Genomic DNA, 18,782 nt, shown 5'->3' on the forward strand with positions numbered 1-18,782 from the left:
TGGCTCCAGCTAGCATACTGCTCACAATAAGTGCTAAAATAACACGAACATTTTCCTATTTATGTGTTGTGATTTGTATAGTTGCACCGTCTACAAATAAGGTTATATGAGACACAAGTATCTTTTAACTGTATTCATACTGGGAACTATATTCTCAGAAGGCGAAGCGCTGCTACATGGGCGGAGTGATTTGCTTGCTGCACCCGAGAAACCCAGTGGTGAGGAGCAGAGAGTTCAGTCAAATCACTTCGCCCAAATAGGAAAATGTTTGTGTTATTTTGTCACTTATTGGGAGCAGTATGCTAGCTGGAGCCATTCACTTCCAGTCTTTGTGCCAAGCTAAGCTAGCGGGGGCTGCGTAAAGCTGAAAGTATACTAGGGACGTGCGTGTATGCGCGCCGTCTGCATGACGTCAATTTCGTCATCGTACAGCCCAAAATTTGAGACCGCGCGTACAGTCTGCGTACAACAGCGCATGCGCGTGAAAATATTTACCATAATGTTTGATTCCTGTTCTTTGTTGTCTTGTTGTTTGTTCTAAACTGTGTTTGCAATGGAGGATCAGTACTTTTCTTCACCTATCATAATGTTTTAATGTACTGTAAATGTCGTCAAATCAGTGCTGCCCTGATGGCCTGTTAGACTAACAATATGAATAAGAAATCATTTGTATTGCGTATAGTGTCAAACGCGACCATCCCTGTATAGCCGCGGGGAGTATACTTGGAAAGCGGTGCGGACTTTGGATAAGCGTCTAACAAACGCACTAATTATTTCCAATTCTTATCGATTGAATACAGAAAAAAAACAATGAACATATTAAGCCACTTTCTAATCTCTCTTACCAAAAAAAGAAACCTATACCAAACATTTTACATATGGCCCACAATGGTTCCACCATATCAGTCTCCTAAACAAAGCAAGCATCACTTAACTAGAAAGTTTCCTGCTGGCATTTTAGTGAACTGAAAAAGTGTTTCTTTCTTCCAGGAGATCAGACCCCGCGCTCCTCTGACCTCTGCAAGGTCGTTTCAGATCCGCTTAAAAAATAAAGTCTTTCATGTCCTTAACGCAATCAGCTCGGACTGTTTTGTTTTGTCAGACTGAACTTAACAGCCCAGCTGGTGGCTTTTAACATGAGACGCTTCTGCTTGGACACAGTGTTCCTGTTTCCTGCGTCTGATATTCACCTCTACAGTCCACACAATACCAAATGTACTCGGCCTGTGTTACAGATTAGAAACTTCAGTAACGTCAGAACCGTTCAATGGTTATAAGTGAAAGAATATATGCAAAAGAGCAACACTGATAGTCCACTGGTTGACACATCAAACATTCAAAGATATGCATTTACTGGTTTCAAGGAAACTAACCTACAAAAGTCTTGTTTATACTGTAAACTGAGATATAGTAAAATATAGTATAATATTTTGACGAAACTGTTTGCATTTCTTTGATTAAAATGAGCTCTACCCAGCAATAGCCATCATTTCACTGTCTAGGTTAAAGGATTAGTCCATTTTCTTAAAAAATCCAGATCATTTACTCATCACCATGTCATCCAAAATGTTGATGTCTTTCTTTGTTCATTTGAGAAGAAATTATGTTTTCTGAGGAAAACATTCCAGGATTTTTCTAATTTTAATGGACTTTAATGGACCCCAACACTTAATGCAGTTTAAAATTGCAGTTTCAAAGGACTCTAAACGATCCATAACGATTAGGGTCTTTTCTAGTGAAACAATTGTCAAGAAAAATAAAAAATATGCCTAGTGGCCAAAAAGTTCTGTGGTGTGCCTTTAAGCTACATTTAAACAAAAGTTTTTTGTTTCGTTTTTCAATTTTTTTTGTTAAAATGTAGCTTAGATAAATTGATTGCGACCACTACCTTAAAAAAATGAGTAAATTGAATGAATCATTTTTTTTCAGTGTGGGATCAAAAGCTTGAAGGTAAACGAACAACCTAAATATAAATAAATAAAGTAAAAAATAAAAGTAATTGAAGGATTATATTTGGATGAATATAGTTCAAATTTTCCACCCAAATAATAACTTTTAACATTACTATTTATGATACTTGAAATCAGTTTGAATCTGAAATATCAGTGGTTGCATATGAGTTACAAATTATTTTTATTTATGTATTTATAAATATTTTATTCATCTAAATAAATAAAAACATGTAGATTTTTTGTCAAATCAACATATATTTTATGTTAATTTAATTTAACTTAACAATTTAACAATGTCAACTTTTTAAAGTCAAAACTTAAAATAGTAGGTGGAATTGACTTGCAAAACTAAGTTGTTTTAACTACATGTTGCATTTTCTTTACAGTGTATTTAAATAAATTATGTATGATAATGTTAAATACATTTTTTTATGTTTGAGTGTTTACCATATAAGACTGCAGAAGCACATCTTTACATTTTTCAGTCTAAAGGAATTAATTCAAAATGTTATAGTTTTAGTAAGAAAGTTTTTCTTCTTTTTTTGTTTAAATGTAGCTTAAATAAATTGATTGTGATCACTTACCTTAAAAAAATTGAGTAAATTGAATTCATTATTTTTTTCAGTGTTTAATTTCAATTTACATTTCTGTAATGTACAAATAATTTTTTTTTTAGAAACGTTTAATTAGAAATAAACATCTGGGTCAATGACGTTTATCCTTTTTCCTTATCTCACAATTAACTCTTTCCCCGCCAGCGTTTTTAACACAAAAGTTGAATGCCTTCCAGAAAATTTTCTTCTTTATATATATATAAACAAACAATATATCAGATGAAAGAACAGACCCTCTGCTTTCAAAAAAAAAAAAAAAAACGTTTCATCCTACCTTCATTAGTTCTCTTGTAATCACCTCTCAAACATGGGTAGGTTTCTTCAAAAACACCCAATTTTGAGCAAAAAGCTGAGATAATTCCATTTTTGCGAAGGACTTTTGATAGAGATCAAAACATACACAGAGTTCTTTCTTTTTTCACGTGAGGCTCTACTTCCGGGTTGTATAAGTTGCGGAAGCGCGCCACCTGGTGGATAATAGCGGTATTGCGGAAAGACGGAAAATCTCGTCAATGGCGGGGAAGTGTTTTCTCTTAATTGACGAGATATCTCGTCAATGGTGGCGAAAGAGTTAAAGGTCATTGTGGGCCAACTTTGGCCCTAGTTTGGGCACCTCTGTTCTATATGCCAACAGCTTTTAACACTCCAAAGATTAAGAAAAACATGAAACCACATCACATGACCCCTTTAAATCTTAATAGTATCGATTTGCACAATCCACATACAAAATAAAATTCATTACTAACTAAATAGATTCATAATTATTTTCAATATTCACAGAAATGCGGTTAATGTCAAATAAAACAAATGCAGGTTGCTCTCCTGGCCATGCGATCCAGATGGCAGCTCAAGCGGAAATTAAAGGCCCGTAGCTACAACAGGTGCAGTCCCTGATGGCCAAATATTAAACAACTCAGAGTAAAGCAGACTAAAGGTCAGTGGCCGGGGAATATAATCACGGCTATGATGAGGCCATTTACCTTATTCGAGACATGTATTCATTTAAAGTATTGTAGTTGTTTATTCTTTGGCTTAAGCAGAATAAGAAAGCAAGAAGATTGGTGAAAGAAAGTGGAAACTCACCATGTTGGAGAGGAGAGCAGTGGAATGTTCATCGAGTCTGATAACTCCCTCACTGAGGCGATGCCTCTTCAGACGGTTTGAGAAGAGTCTCAGCTCTTTCTCGAGCTTGGCCCCAGAGTCCACATTTTCTAGAAGCTTCCAGAAGGGCAACCTTAACAGAAACGGTGTGCGTGTAAGGGTGGAGGTCTGAATCGAACACTAACACTGGTCAGTTGCGACAGTTAGATGATTTCTGGGTACGTTTTAGCTGGCCAGACTAGAACACTAACTAAACCAAGTAAGTAGAGGAGAGTGAGGCACAACCTAACCTAATGCTTTTTGGTTTTGGCTCAAACATTAAAAAATATTTGAGTTTGATTAATTATATTTTTACACAGGCAACACACACATCTCTGCTACAAATGAACATTTGAAGTTTGTTTCTATTGCTTACCATTCTTGAACAATTACACCAAACGTGACAGAAGTGCAAACGTTACAACTTACCTCATAGGTGGGGTTAATTGCAGGCAGGGGGTTAGTTGCAACACTTGCTAAAAATTAAGTTTGCAGGCAAATGCTTCAATACTATTTTTGATAAGACAGGCACATTTATTTTGGCAGCCAGCAATCATTTGTGTGTAGCCTATTTAAAACAATTTAAAGCAAGAATTACACTAACGTTAACGTTAGTTTTCATATCGTAAGTGCTGAAGGGTTCGTTGTAACACAGCGTTACAATTAACCCCGCTGGGTCAAAATATCTTCAAGCCCACCAAAAAAGTCGAGAGCTGCAGACATATTTCAAAACGATGCTATGGTTTAGTCAACAAGACACTGATTAATATGACATATAGCATTGGATTTGGTATCTTATAAAACATATGATGAAAAAATTTACTTAAAGGTGCAATTTGTAAGATATTTGCAGTAAAACCACTAGGCCAGGGTTATATATTTTGTCCAGCTGATTACTATCAATATCTGTAATGTTTTCAACTACTTGTAAATCGTGAGAAAATGTCCATTCAAAACATTGACACGGGGCAGTGCAGTCTCCTGTCAATGACGTTAATATCCATGTGACCCCTTGTCACCGCCTTTACTGACGTAAAACCCACATGACAAAAAAACCCACGAGTTCGAAAAAATAAAATGGCGGCCAAGGAAGCGACTGAAGCACAAATTTAGTGTAAGTAAACGTATATTTTCACTTTTTACACATTTTAATTGCATTTCTAATATATATATTCTTATATTTCAAACACGCTGCCTTTGAAGTGCGTCGGAAAGCCTTTCTCTGAGCTGCCTTCATGCCTCCGAAGTCATTTCCTCATGAGGCAGCGAGGCAACAAGTCACTGCCTTGAGTTTTCGGACGCAGTCAGTGTCGTGTACAAATGCGGAACTATGCGTTAGCGCCTGTCGAGCTACGCGCTAGCTTATGGACTTATGGATAACTCTTTACCGTCTGCCGCTGGATGTGTCAGCAAAGACAGCTCCCGTAAGCGTACGGGCCAACCAAACGACCCAAGAAGAGTTTGGAACAAAACGAGAGAGGATAAATTTGGTGTTGCATTATCTAGATGAAGAGAGCTTCGCAACAACATTTAACTAGACAGAGAAGCGATGGGTGAGTTGCTTTGATTCGTAACCCTTCAAAAAACGTATGCTATTATATTGATCACAACATTAGTGTGTAGATTGTAATCAGCGCGTCTTCCCACGGACGATATAATGCACATCAAAAGGTATTGTACAGCAATATAAATGGTCATTTTAAGACACTTCACAAAAAGATTTGAACTGTCAATACATATGTGAAAAATCATTGTAGATTGTAAGTTGAAAACTTAATTCTGTGCTGTGTTTACCATCAAATTTGGACTAATACTGTAACATCAATGACTAACAATGTCGTTTTGAACATCACATATAAACTTACATAATGAAATAAACGATGTCATCAAACGCAACATTTATAAGACTTGATTACCTTATCCGTCAACGTGATTTCTCGTTCTCGTCTGATTGATGGCCATCAGCGGATGAGTTAAAGACTACAAATCCCATAATTCCACGTTGCTTCAGTGTGTCACTAAACAACTTCATTTGATGTTATTGTGTTTTGGCGCCCTCTAGTGGTAAAAATTATACGTATTCCACCTTTAAATGCCACCAAAACACTCGTTCATGCCACTTACTCGTGTAACTAATCATGTAACAGTCTTTAAATAGGGAAAACATGGAAGTGTTGGGTGGCTTCTAAATTCATCCCTGTTTGGATCCTAAGGAATGAAGGGGGCTAGGCTAAATGCTAACACATTCATGAGGCGCTGTACAAAGATTAAGTGCACGCATTGATAAAAGATAGGTATGTATTAATTTGTCTAAGTTGAGGTCAGAACATAGTAAAATATTGAAAAACTGTGGTGTTTTCCTTTAAAACTGTCTGTCTCAATGTCAATCAAACAATAAAAGAAAGAATGTATATTTTTCTTACAGTAATGCTTTTGTGTCTAAATCTATTAGTTTAGGTATGGATGATTTTAGGTATGGATGCAGTGATTTTGTTATTAAACCTTCAAAAATCTTTAACTTTTCTCAAATTTGACAAATGTGTTTGTCTGTACCTTAAGACATCCATGTTCGGCATTTGTCGAGTGGCTGTGGAGAGCTGCCGCATTGACTCTTGGTGGACGGCTTTAACGTTGTGTCCGACGCACACGGTGTACTGCAGGGGCGTTCGGTCCATACTCGCGGGGGTTTGCAAACAGAACTGCTGTCTGCTTTCCATGCCCACATGTAGAGGGATGTTCGGAGCCACTAGAACAGACACACCTTTAAAAGAAAAACAACATTTATTCTTATTTGTTCATGGAGCTCAATTGGCAAAGCATTGCATTAGCAACACAAAAGTTGCTTTGGATAAAATGCATAAATGTTAATATGGATGCACATTTAAAGTGCATAGTATAACCGTTCTTAAAATATATTATATGATGCACCAGTTTAAAGGATTAGTCAATTTTCTTAAAAAAAAAATCCAGACAATCCACTCACCACCATGTCATCCAAAATGTCCACGTCTCTCTCCGTTTAGTCAAGAAGAAATTATGTTTTTTGAGGAAAACATTCCAGGATTTTTCTAATTTTAATGGACTTTAATGGACCCCAACACTTAACACTTAAACAGTTTTTTTCAACAGAGTTTCAAAAGAATCTAAACGATCCCAAACGAGGCATAAGGGTCTTATCTAGCAAAACGATTGTCATTTTTGGCAAGAAAAATAAAAATATGCACTTTTAAACCACAACTTCTCGTCTATCTTCGGTCCTGTGATGCGCCAGCGCGTCCTCATGTAATTGCGTCATGACGTAGAAATTAGTAATTAGTATCATTCGACATACAACAACGTCGGAACGGTCCACTTTCTCCACACTTGTAAACACTGGGGCGTAGTTTCGCACATCACACGACCGAAGGGAAGATGAGAAGTTGTGGTTTATAAGTGCGTTTTTTTTTTCTTGTCAAAAATGACAATCGTTTCGCTAGAGTAGACCCTTGTGCCTAGTTTGGGATCGTTTGGAGTACTTTGACACTCCGTTGAAAAAAACTGTTAAGTGTTGGGGTCCATTAAAGTCCATTAAAATGAGAAAAATCCTGGAATGTTTTCCTCAAAAAACATAATTTCTTCTCGACTGAGCAAAGAAAGACATCAACATTTTGGATGACATGGTGGTGAGTACATTATCTGGATTTTTTAAAGAAAATGGACTAATCCTTTAAGGGCAACAGTCTTCAGTTTTTGGCCAATGAAAAACGTTGATGTCCCTTCCCCTTCATGTAAACTACAATGTGTAAAAACTTGATAAAACCTATATGTCCTGCCACAACATGTCATTGCAGCTTATTCCACACGTTTGGAGTATTATGACTTGTTTTTTGATACATTATACAGTATATCTATTTATTATCTTTAAACATGTTCCTGGTTATATTGTGCGCTCGATATTGTGCACCAGTGCATTTTAATCTAAAACAAATGCTTATCTTTGTAATCTAATACAACAATTTTGAATTAATAACATGAATGCAATAACTCTCAACTGACTTTCCTACTTGGAAAACCATCTTATTTGTCAACCACTTTATCACATTCATTTTCCAGTTCAAATAAAGCCCCGTCCTACATTTTAAATCATTGGATACTGAAATACATCACATAACGGAAGCAAAACGAGTTATGGCGTTTCACATTGCCAAAATTCTAATCTTCTCATCCGCTACCGAGAAGTCACGCGTCAGATCACACGATCACTCCATCCGTGACTCTGTGTGAATGGCAGAAACAGCATGATGGAAACCAAACACCATCTTTCGACCTGTCTCGGTAAAGCACACTTTACAGCCTGATGCATCAGGGAAATTCCAAGAAGCTTGAAAGAGGAACCACTGGGATACATACGGGAATCTTTGTATTTCAAAAAGCTCAGAGACGTGAGGAGTGTGGCACTGCTTCTGGCCTCTTTATGCACCTGAAAAGTTGAGATTATGTGAACTGGATAATTGTGTCCGCAGATGTAGCTGCCCTCGCTGGAATTCTTCCTGCTTCTCGGATTTCAACAAACTCAACCCTTGCAACTAACTCACAGTCTCATCCTAATTCTTCCTCTTTGAACTGTGAAACACATGACCGTCAAGACTTACAATCGCAACATATGTAATGCTAAAAATGGCCGATTTCAGCGTTATGAATGTGATATTAAATTTATATATTTTTTAACCCCGACACAAGTTTTTGGGAGACAACATACATTGTAGGAATTCTGGAAATGCACATACAAGAAGCAATAATAACCAATATATGGAGAAATTTCAATAACATTTTTGTATGCGCATTTATGAGGAAGAAGCAATGATATGCATGTGATATTTCTCCGTTATGGATGTGACGATTCTGAAATTTGCACTTACTTAAAGGAACAGTATGTAAGAAATGTATATCAATTAATCATAAAATGGCATGTCACTAGACATTAAGAAATTATTTTCATTTCAAATACTTATATCACTGACAACAGTGGTCTGGTCAGGATATTGTCATTTAAAAAGTGGAGTTGCAGCCCTCGACTAATGTTTATGTTGTCATGTTGTTTATTGGCCACCAGTTGTGTGATTGCAGTACCAGTTTTAGCCACAAGTTTTGTTATTGCAATATCAGTTTTGCCCACAATCCTACATACTGTTTCTTTAACTATGGTAAAAAGTGAAAAAATGCTTTGACAGAGACTTTGAATGGATATTTAAACCACCAAATATTGATATAAGAGGTTTCAGTTAAAAACTTTAGGTAAAAACTGCTGAGGTTGACATTTGCACAGAATTGCCCAAATGTAAATTGTAAAAAACTTTTTTGAGACTATAAGACATTCAAAAATGTTAATGCTGTTAATAGGTTGTATAATAATAATAATTACTTATAGCAATTTACAAGCAAATATTGAAATGTACAAGATTCTGTAAAAAATATGTGATAAGTCATTGCAACATATGTTTTTACATTATTTTTACTCAATAAAATAAGCATCAAGCATTTTCAACTTTTTTATAAGTTACAGTAACTTATCTAGTCAAGATTTAAATTAGTACATTTAAATTTGATTAATTAATTACATTTATTCAAATTACTCGATTAATTAATTTAAGGCAGTAATTATACAGTGTATGTAGACTGTTTCAAATAAACTTTGTTTTCATGTTTCGTCAAAATCTACACTGAAAAAAAATTATTCATTCAATTTACTACATTTTTTAAGGTAAGTGGTTGCAATCAATTTATTAAAGCTACATTTAAACAAAAAGATTTATAAAATAAAATAAAAACTTTTGTTTAAATTGAGCTTAAATAAATTGATTGCAACCACTTACCTCAAAAAATTGAATCATTTTTTTTCAGTGTAACATGAATTTTTTTGTTGGATGAGGTCACCAGCCCTGTTACTTTATAGCCCCGCCCCTTCAATCAGGCTTCATCTTAAAAAAATCCAATCCTGCCCTATTATGATTTTCTCAAGACATGTTGATACTAACAAACCATCAAACTGTCCCCAATTACACAAGGTAAATTACATCACAATAATCAAAACACTAAACATTTAAATGTCCCTTAAGCCCTATCAACATGATCCCACGGACAGTCGTGTTATAGTCACACAAAATTTGATTATGATATTCGTGTCCATGGCACGAAATTCAGCTTGACCACGAATTACTTTTTCATGCACAAATTTCTATCAATATTTTTTCATGTCTGTAGCACAAATTTCTTTTTTGTGTGATTTTATGTATTGTTTTCTCCATTTTTTCCCTTGTTTTTAAATCATTGTCGCTTCACTCAAAAAAAAATAAAAATGATTCAAGCCCTTCTTAGAGATGACACATTAAAATTGTGTTCAATTAATTTAAAATACCTCATTATGAGCAATAAGTATATATATATATTTAATTAGTCTAACACAAAATGAATATGTACTATAATTTCTTGATTTCTTTTTAATTGCGTTAACACAATTAGTTTGAGTTTGGGTTCTGGAAAAAGAATTTCCCAGCATGCTTTACATGCAACTGCTTTTGGAGAGTAATTTTTTTAATGAAGTGTTATTTTATACATTTTTAGGTAAAGAGAAAGACTTAATAGTGTTTAATGTCCGTTTATCTTATTGATTTAGAAGAGTTTGTGTTATATTTTTTCAAATTGTTTGGTGCAGAAGAGTGGCGCTTGTGGTTAGGTTGTGGATGTGACGTATTTCTCTCAATGAGCACTAACTGTGTTAATGCCTGTTTGGGTCTCTTCTCACATGCTCATCCAAAGTACCATATGTTATTATTATTAGCATGCTAACATGTGCTTATGCTAATTAGTATGATATAAAAACGTTTTATAAAAAATAACAGAATTGAGTTATTCAGACTACACTACATTGAGTTATTCAAACTACGCTAAACCGAGTTATTCAGACTACGCTAAATTGAGTTGAGGCAACTAATTGAGTATTGCCATTTACTTTAAACTGAGTTGGACTAACTCAATATATTTTTATTGTGTAAAGCAGTTTTTTAAGAGTTAGGGGTACACATTCATATTGGGAAAAACTTATAGATTTTTTGAGTGTTGGGGTTGTGGTTAGATTTGGGGTTCGGGTAGTATGTACTTTTATGTATTGGTTTCTACATGTTTTTCTTCTACTTTTAAAACTATTCTCGCCTGGAGTTGGGGTTAGAGATGGGGTTTGGGTTATGATGTCTAAAAATGTAACAGAAAGTGATTCTAACCCCAACCCCAAGCGACACTGTTAAGAAAAGAGGAAAAAACAATAAGAAAACAATACATAAAATGTCAAAAAAAGTCGTGCAACTGACATGAAAAGAAATTAGAAATTTGTGTCACGAGTGTCAAGAAAAAGACATTGGTGCTCAAGACACGAAATAAAGCTAAATTTCGTACCATGGACACAAATAAATGAATCGAATTTTGCATGACAACAACACGACTTTCCGTTAGATCAGTCTGGCGCTGTAGATGCTAGTATCGCTTTCCATTAGCAACGAAAAAGTTCAAAATCAAAAGTGAACCACTTTTAGTGCTATTTAGCACCATTTGTTTTTAGAGTATAGATAAATGAAGTAGCTGCACATTATTCAGTCATGTTTGTTGCACCATTTCACCTAAAAATGAAAATTTATTCACCTGCAAATTTCTTTGTTCTGCTGAACACAAAGGAAGATATTCTGAGCAATGTTTGTGACCAAACAGTTTTGGAGCACCATTGACTTCCATAGTGTTTTTTTTCCTACTATAGAAGCTTCAAAATTGCTTGAAAACATTGCTCAGGTTCAGGTTTGGAACAAATTAAGGGTGAGTACATGATGACAGAATCATTTTTATTTTTGGGTGAATCTTTGAATAATGTGATGAAACTACTCCGATGTGTTTTAAATTGGGCAGGCCAAATTGACAATTAGTTCATGACACAATTTATAACAATATAACATTAGATTTTTGTTTTGTTTCTCTTTTTATGTGAGCACACATTTTATAAGCTATGTTAGTTATTAAACTAACATAGATTTACATTTTAGAAAAAAATAAAACAATAATGTGATTTTTATGGAGTATAATGCTTCTGTGAGTTTTCCCATTGAGTTTTGAAAAGCTCAGAGGCCTCTTTGTTCAGGTGTGTATAACATACAGGAATCTGCAGAAGGGGAAATAAATAACTGTCGTTAGCTGACGTTTAAGAGACTTTGGCTTGAGTTATGAGCAAGGTGGACTCTACAGAAGTTTAAAGGGTGGGGGGACTCTTATTTTTAGAATCATTCCCCACAGTAACTACTACCAGCTTTCCTGAAATATTTTCCACTCTGTCTTTAAAGCAAAGATGAATAACAGTATCCATCTCATTCTTTTCACCTAATATGGGCTGGATAAGACCAACGAGTGGAATAATGTCTTAAGAATGAAGAATAGATTTTATAATGAATATAGCGTACATACGAGTATACACTATAAAAAGTGAAAAGTTGGATCAACTTAAAGAAATACTTTAATTGGTAACACCTAAAAAATAAAAAATAAATTTAAAAGTAATTTTTACCAATTAAAGTATTTTTTTTAAGTTGATCCAACTATATAGTGACAATGAAAATTACGTAAAACAGTGCCAATCAGTGTTGGGGTAACGCATTACAAGTAACATGCATAATGTAATAATATAATTTTTTCTAAAGTAACGAGTAAAGTAACGCATTACTTTATAAATATACATATTAATATTTGAGTTACTTTTTTAAAAAAGTAATGCGAGTTACCTTTCAGTTTAATTAATTTTATGTAAAAAATGTACTGCATTAAACTGAACGTATTAACCTAGATTTACGTGTGCGCCTAACCTATTCAGTCAGAAAGGAAGATCGACATTTTTGCGATGGAAATATGCAATTTCTGAATGCAGAACTTCTCAGTCATAAAAGCCACATGCAGGGACTGAAAGAGATCAAGCCTCAGCCAAGTCAGAAAAAGTAACTTGAAAGTAACTTTAAAGTAACGTAAGCATTACTTTCCCTGAAAAGAAACTAAGTAACGCAATTAGTTACTTTTATGGGGGAATAACTTAATATTGTAATGCATTACTTTTAAAAGTAACTTTCCCCAACACTGGTAACAATGAATTGAAAAATGTATTTAGAAACAGCTGTTTTTTAAACAAAGTACTTTTTCATAGTTAAAAAAGGTGTAATGAGCATATCTCAGAACAATTCTGGCAATGTATGGTATAATTACATTTATATTAAAAATATATAATTTGTAAGTATATTTTAAATTTTAAATGTATTATTAACTCTATTAAAACTTTTATCTTAGCACATTTTTCATAGACTTCCAGGCAAGAAATGCTGACATGGTGTAAAATAGTAAAATAGGCTGGGTTTGATTTTAAGGTTGTAAATGATCGAATGGTGAAAAGATATCTTGCATACCAGACAAAGCCAAAGCAAGTTATTTAAAAAATGTATTACTTTGGATTAATGTGCACTGTTAAATGGTTAAATTTGGGGTCAGTTTGATTATGCACTGCTTAAATGTTTTAAAGGGGACATTTCACAAGACTAAATCTTTGGACGTATGTGAAGTTTTAGCTCAAAATACCATATAGATAATTTATTATAGCATGTTAAAATTGACACTTTGTAGGTCTGAGCAAAAATGTGCCGTTTGTGTGTGTCCTTTAAAATGCAAATGAGCCGATCTCTGCACTAAATAGCAGTGCCGTGGTTGGATAGTGCAGATTAAGGGGCGGTATTATCCCCTTCTGACATCACAAGGGGAGCCAAATTTCAATCACCAATTTTTTCAAATATGGTTTACAAAAACTAAGTTACTGGGTTGATCTTTTTCACATTTTCTAGAAGCACTAGGGACCCAATTATAGCACTTAAAGTTAGATTTTCATGATATGTCCCCTTTAAAAACAAAGATGAGAAAAATGAGTCGGAATTTTAATTGAGAATTTTTTACCAACTTTCCAAAATTCAAATAGAAAAGAAAGAAAAATCAAGTACATTACTTTACAGTGAAATACTGTATTGTTTAATAATCCTTTTTCACAAGACAATATTCCACATTGACTATGTTGTATAAGTTTTACATTGTAGTTGGGCTTTGTATTATTATTTAACAAAGTATTAAAATGTGTTTTACCTATGCAACCTGTGCACCTTTTTACAGCTATGAATGCGTAGAAATGCGAACTGAATTTTTCATTTTTCACCAAAAGAGCAAAAATTGCTTCGTGCAACTGCTGCAAATGTAAAATGTCTCTGTCTTTTTAAGAGACAATGCCATCATCGTGGCGACCCCGGTAAAGGGCATAATATGTCCGGACACTTCAATAATGTCTCTCATCAACAAGTTATTTGACAGACATTGCATGACCAAAGCCACTATCTAATTTCAAGGCCTAAATGTAAATATACAGTGCTGAAAAGTTTAAGTTTGCCGTTGGGTCTCGTGTTACAGGCCGACTCATGAAAAACAATTACGGTGATTATCACCACACCGTCGACACACTGCTGTGGTGGTCAGCTGCCGGGTTGCTTTACGAATCTGAGCCAACGTGGTTGTCATTGTTGTGCCACTGGTCATAATACAGTATACCATCATATGTCTGTGGTTACTTGGCAACACGAGACAGCTGCGTTGGCAGGAAACTCGACGTTTCTCTTTTTAAAGTGAGCCAATTAAAGAGGAGTTTAGAGGTCTCCGAAATCAAGGCCGTCCTCTAGCGAGGTGGAAAAGGGATTAAAATCATGGGTTATACTGCTCAGGACGTTACGTAAGGCTGTGGCGGGATCTTGTAAATCATAAAAGGCCATTGTTTATGTCACATGATGGATATTACGACCGTAACCCTTTTGCTTTAATCTAATTCTGTTCGGCTGTCTGGTACACAGATTACCGCTTTCACCTTCTGAAAGCTCTCGAACTGTTCGGACGCAGACACAAACGCAGACGTGGCCGACACAAACTCAAAAAGGAAGCGTGACTGTGTTGAGTAAATGTGGTTATTAATTGCTGGATTGTGTGTGGCTGGCGAGGTTTGCTCCGAGGGTCCGAATGGTAACCAAGTTTAGAGAGCAGCTGCCCACCCACACGAGCCTCTCATGGCACGCTTGGATAGCCCAAACAATGACCTCTCCAATGAACATATTAACTAATACAGAGCCTTTGCACACTGTAATGTTGCTTGATAATGTTTCACAAGCCTTTTTGGCCCTTGATAAGACAAGGAACCAAATCATAAATCAGAAAATTACTCACGTTTGAATTTGAGTCCCCAACCTGAGCCCACAGCACATGCATACACATCTCCATCCACACTTTGGACTTTTTTGCCATCGAATAACACACAATTCCAAAAAATGTGCATTTAAATGGGTCATATTATGAGATTTTTAAAAAAGGTAAAATAAATCTTTGGTGTCCTCAGAGTGCGTATGTAAAGTTTTAGCTCAAAATACCCCATAGATAATTTATTCAAATTGACACGCTTTTGGGTGTGTCCTTTAAAATGCAAATGAGCTGATGAAATGCAAACACTGATCGCAATGATGGTGGTTCAATTTCTCATTAATGCAATGGTGTAAAGGTGTGGGGAATGTTTTCTTGGCACACTTTAGTGCCAATTGGGGTTCGTTTAAATGCCAAGTTTCTGACCATGTACATCCCTTAATGACCGCCATGTACCCATCCTCTGATGGATACTTCCAGCAGGATAATGCACCATGTCACAAAGCTCGAATCATTTCAAATGGGTTTCTTGAACATGACAATGAGTTCACTGTACTAAAATGGCCCCCACAGTCACCAGATCTCAACCCAATAGAGCATCTTTTCGATTTGGTGGAACGGGAGCTTCGTGCCCTGGATGTGCATCCCACATATCTCCATAAACTGCAAGATGCTATCCTATCAATATGGGCAGTTCCGAAGGCGAAAGTAGGTCAAACACAGTATTAGTATGGTGTTCCTAATAATCCTTTAGGTGAGTGTATGTCCTTGCACTTGTTTTGAAATTAAAAATAGATATTTCTCTTATTATATCTCCAATTCATTACAGACAAAATGTCAGACAGTGTCCTTAATGATGTCTGAACTCATCATCTGTCCATGAACATCCTGTCTCTCCAAACCAGCAGTGAAACATAAACACACAGGTTATTTAAATCTGACCTTGTTTGTTTAATTACCCCTCGATAGAAACCCGAGGCAACTGCTGACAGATGCCAACGGCTTCGTTGAAGACACAGGGCTGATGTTCTTTGTTTTGCAATCTTTCACCACGCAGAAGTAACCATCCGTATTGTGTTACGCTCTCTATGTACAGTAGGTCCCTGTGGTGCCGGGCCAGGGACGCTTTTGCATTGTGTACATAGTCACAAATGGATACATGTTTGGACTGGTCAACAGAGTGTGAAAGGACAGGGTGGCTAAATCTGTCTAGGCGGGGTGACGGTGAGATGGAGCTCCTCGACGCTTACCTGAGGATCCCAGGAAGTAACGCTCTAAAACTGATCCGAAGCCAGAGGGGTTGTCCCTCAGGTCGCTGACTCTGAAGGATTGCATGGAAATGTTTGCGTCGTTTATTGGCCAGCTGGGCGCGTGGACGCTGGCGCCTCCGTACCACGAAACGTTCGCCATGGAGAAACAGTCCTGAAGGATGAAGAAAGACCATGACTTTGGCGCAGTGCTTTTTAGCCATGGGTTCGAATCCCAAATAACACATGTGTACGTTGAATGCACTGTATTGCGTTGAATTGAAATAGCGGCTATATGCATGAATGTACAGTAAGTATTAAAGAAGAGATCATTTGTATCTTGTTATGTTTAAATAATGCTAGTAAAAACAGTTTACTGTAAAGACTCTAAGAGCTTTTTTCAAAGGATTTAACTAAACAATGTCTTCTTACGTTTGAATCTGAAGTAACACATGAGGGATTTACTTGGGTAAGAAAATTTAGGGATTATATGACCAAAACCTCCGAAATGCATAAAGATTAGCAGAACAAAGACAGGTATTGTCTCATGGCATAACAGTGAAATGTATCTTGATCTATATGAGCACAGTGCTTAAACATTTTGGGAGGGAAAGAATGCATGCCCTTTATATTTTAAACATGACAATAACGCTATAAAAATAATAATGATAACCAAACATGTACTATTTGAAGTCACATAAAATTAAATGGTAAATTAAAGTTACATAATAAAGTTATGAAGCAAAGCATACAGATCAAATTTAAAATAATTTCATTCCACATCTTCTTAAAAAAATATTTATGGTCCTTTAAACCATCTACAGTTAAGCAAAGACCTTTTATATGACATATCAGGTTCTCAGATGTGATATATGATTCTTTGGAGACTAAACAAGTTATTGATGTTTCATTTAGATTATTGTATTGGTTTCCATTTTCTCCAAAGGACCAGTTTATGAAAGTTTTCTACAAAACTAAGATAGAAGCAGGTACACTCTTAAAAATAAAGGTGTTTCATGATGCCACAGAAGAACCATTTGTTGGCTAAATAATTCCATAAATCCTTTCAGTTTAAAAAAGTTTAGTTTTTTAGTAAAAAAAGATTTTAAATTATTAAAGGGTATAAAATGATTCTTCTAATGGATCTTTTAGCAACCAAAATGATTATTCTATGGAAGAACCTTTTAAGCACCTTTATTTTTAAAAGCAGGCTATACATTCTTTGGAGAACTTTAAATGGTTCACATATGGCAAAACACTTCAATGGACAGTTTAGTTTTAATACTGTAATTAAAATAAGATTTTTACCTTCAGGTCCACATGACAGTGAATTGGAGACCATGTTACGGTGTAGCATTCAGTTTCCGATGCCTCTTCTGTTTCCAAAGATATTTTCACCTCTGCAACCGAGTCCCATGTATAGCAGAACTCGGTTTTGTTAAGCCAGCACAAGTTCCTTACGAAGGGAACCTCAATGTCGGGGTTCCCCACGTTCCCGACGTCAATCTCAGCGAAAGTTTTGTCCTCGCTCAGTGTCTGGATGACCAGGGTTTGCGTCCGCCTCTCCCATATAAGCCCGCTGAAAGTCCCCTTCAGAATCCAGTTCTTGTTGGGCTGATCCACAACTTGCCAATAAATGATCCCAATTGTCATGACAAAAAAGATGGCAACCCCCAAGCAAGCAATAGCCCCCTTCCAGGTCTCGTTCATCTCTTTCAGTCCAGTGTCCCATGTCACCTCAGGGATTGGACTCGGGTTCCTGTTGCGCGCGTGAGGCATGATGAATTCAAAGCAAGAGAGATTTAATAGAAACGTATGATATAACGCAACAATCTGCCTGCTGAAATATGCAGAATCGTCATCGTGTGCCGAGTTCCTTTTAAGTTTCAATTTTTTAGATTTAAATGTTGAATTCCAATTAATTGCGCTTTTACGCGCACTGGATGGATGCGCAATGTCCCATTTCTCCAAGTGCATTCATTCCCAACGAAATAAAGAAATGCGGTGCATGCTGCTTCTAGTGTTATAGCGAGTTTAAAGCATTGATCGCATGAGGGTGAGCAGCCTTACCCGGCTTCAGCAGCAATGCCTACAAATAGCTCCTCAGCCGCTCATTTGCTTGGCCTGCACTTTTGGTGGTCTGACGTAACCTCATACTGCTTCTTCAGAAAGGTAGAAGAGAAAGTGATTAGCAGACCGAGAGATTTGCGAGTGCCGGGGCCCCCGTTCAGGGGTCGCGCGCGGGGCGCAGCTAGCGCGCGGAGAGAAACCCATTACTAATAATGTCTGTAATGCGCGAGCGTCCTGAATGGTGGGAAGACATTAATAGTAAGCTAATTAATTTGCATGTGGACACGCATCTGCGCACGTTTAACATGCACGAATCCTCCAATTAGATTATTAATTTCATTTTGTGCAACTGAAGAAAAGTCAAACTTTTACAATGCGTGCGTGAAGAAGAATTGAGCTCGTGAAAAGTTTCATATTAAGTAAATTACTCAAAGGCAGAGTTCCCATGCATGAGCACTTGTTAGTCCTATAAAGAAATGGATAAGTAA

General features: G+C 36.1%; 1 protein-coding gene across 5 annotated transcripts in view; it reads right to left on the minus strand.

The window, feature by feature from the left end:
* Positions 1-18,450, minus strand: part of LOC141349050 (SITS-binding protein) — a 34,269-nt gene extending 15,819 nt beyond the window's left edge. The window contains exons 1-4 of one of the 5 annotated variants that reach the window (XR_012370102.1): positions 17,533-18,444; positions 16,228-16,399; positions 6,260-6,467; positions 3,650-3,800 (exon numbers count right to left, since the gene is read on the minus strand). Coding sequence is in view for 4 of the 5 variants with exons in the window: in XM_073868862.1 (XP_073724963.1) it covers positions 3,650-3,800; positions 6,260-6,467; positions 16,228-16,399; positions 17,533-18,201 (1,200 nt within the window). In the remaining variant the exon portion in view is untranslated. Of the gene's footprint in view, positions 1-3,649; positions 3,801-6,259; positions 6,468-16,227; positions 16,400-17,532 lie in introns of all 5 variants that reach the window. The other 4 variants (XM_073868862.1, XM_073868864.1, XM_073868863.1 and 1 more) reach the window with 4 other exon arrangements.
* Between the last annotated feature and the right edge of the window lie 332 nt (positions 18,451-18,782).

Source organism: Misgurnus anguillicaudatus, chromosome 6, assembly GCF_027580225.2.
Source record: "Misgurnus anguillicaudatus chromosome 6, ASM2758022v2, whole genome shotgun sequence".
In the NCBI taxonomy this organism is placed as follows: domain Eukaryota; kingdom Metazoa; phylum Chordata; class Actinopteri; order Cypriniformes; family Cobitidae; genus Misgurnus; species Misgurnus anguillicaudatus.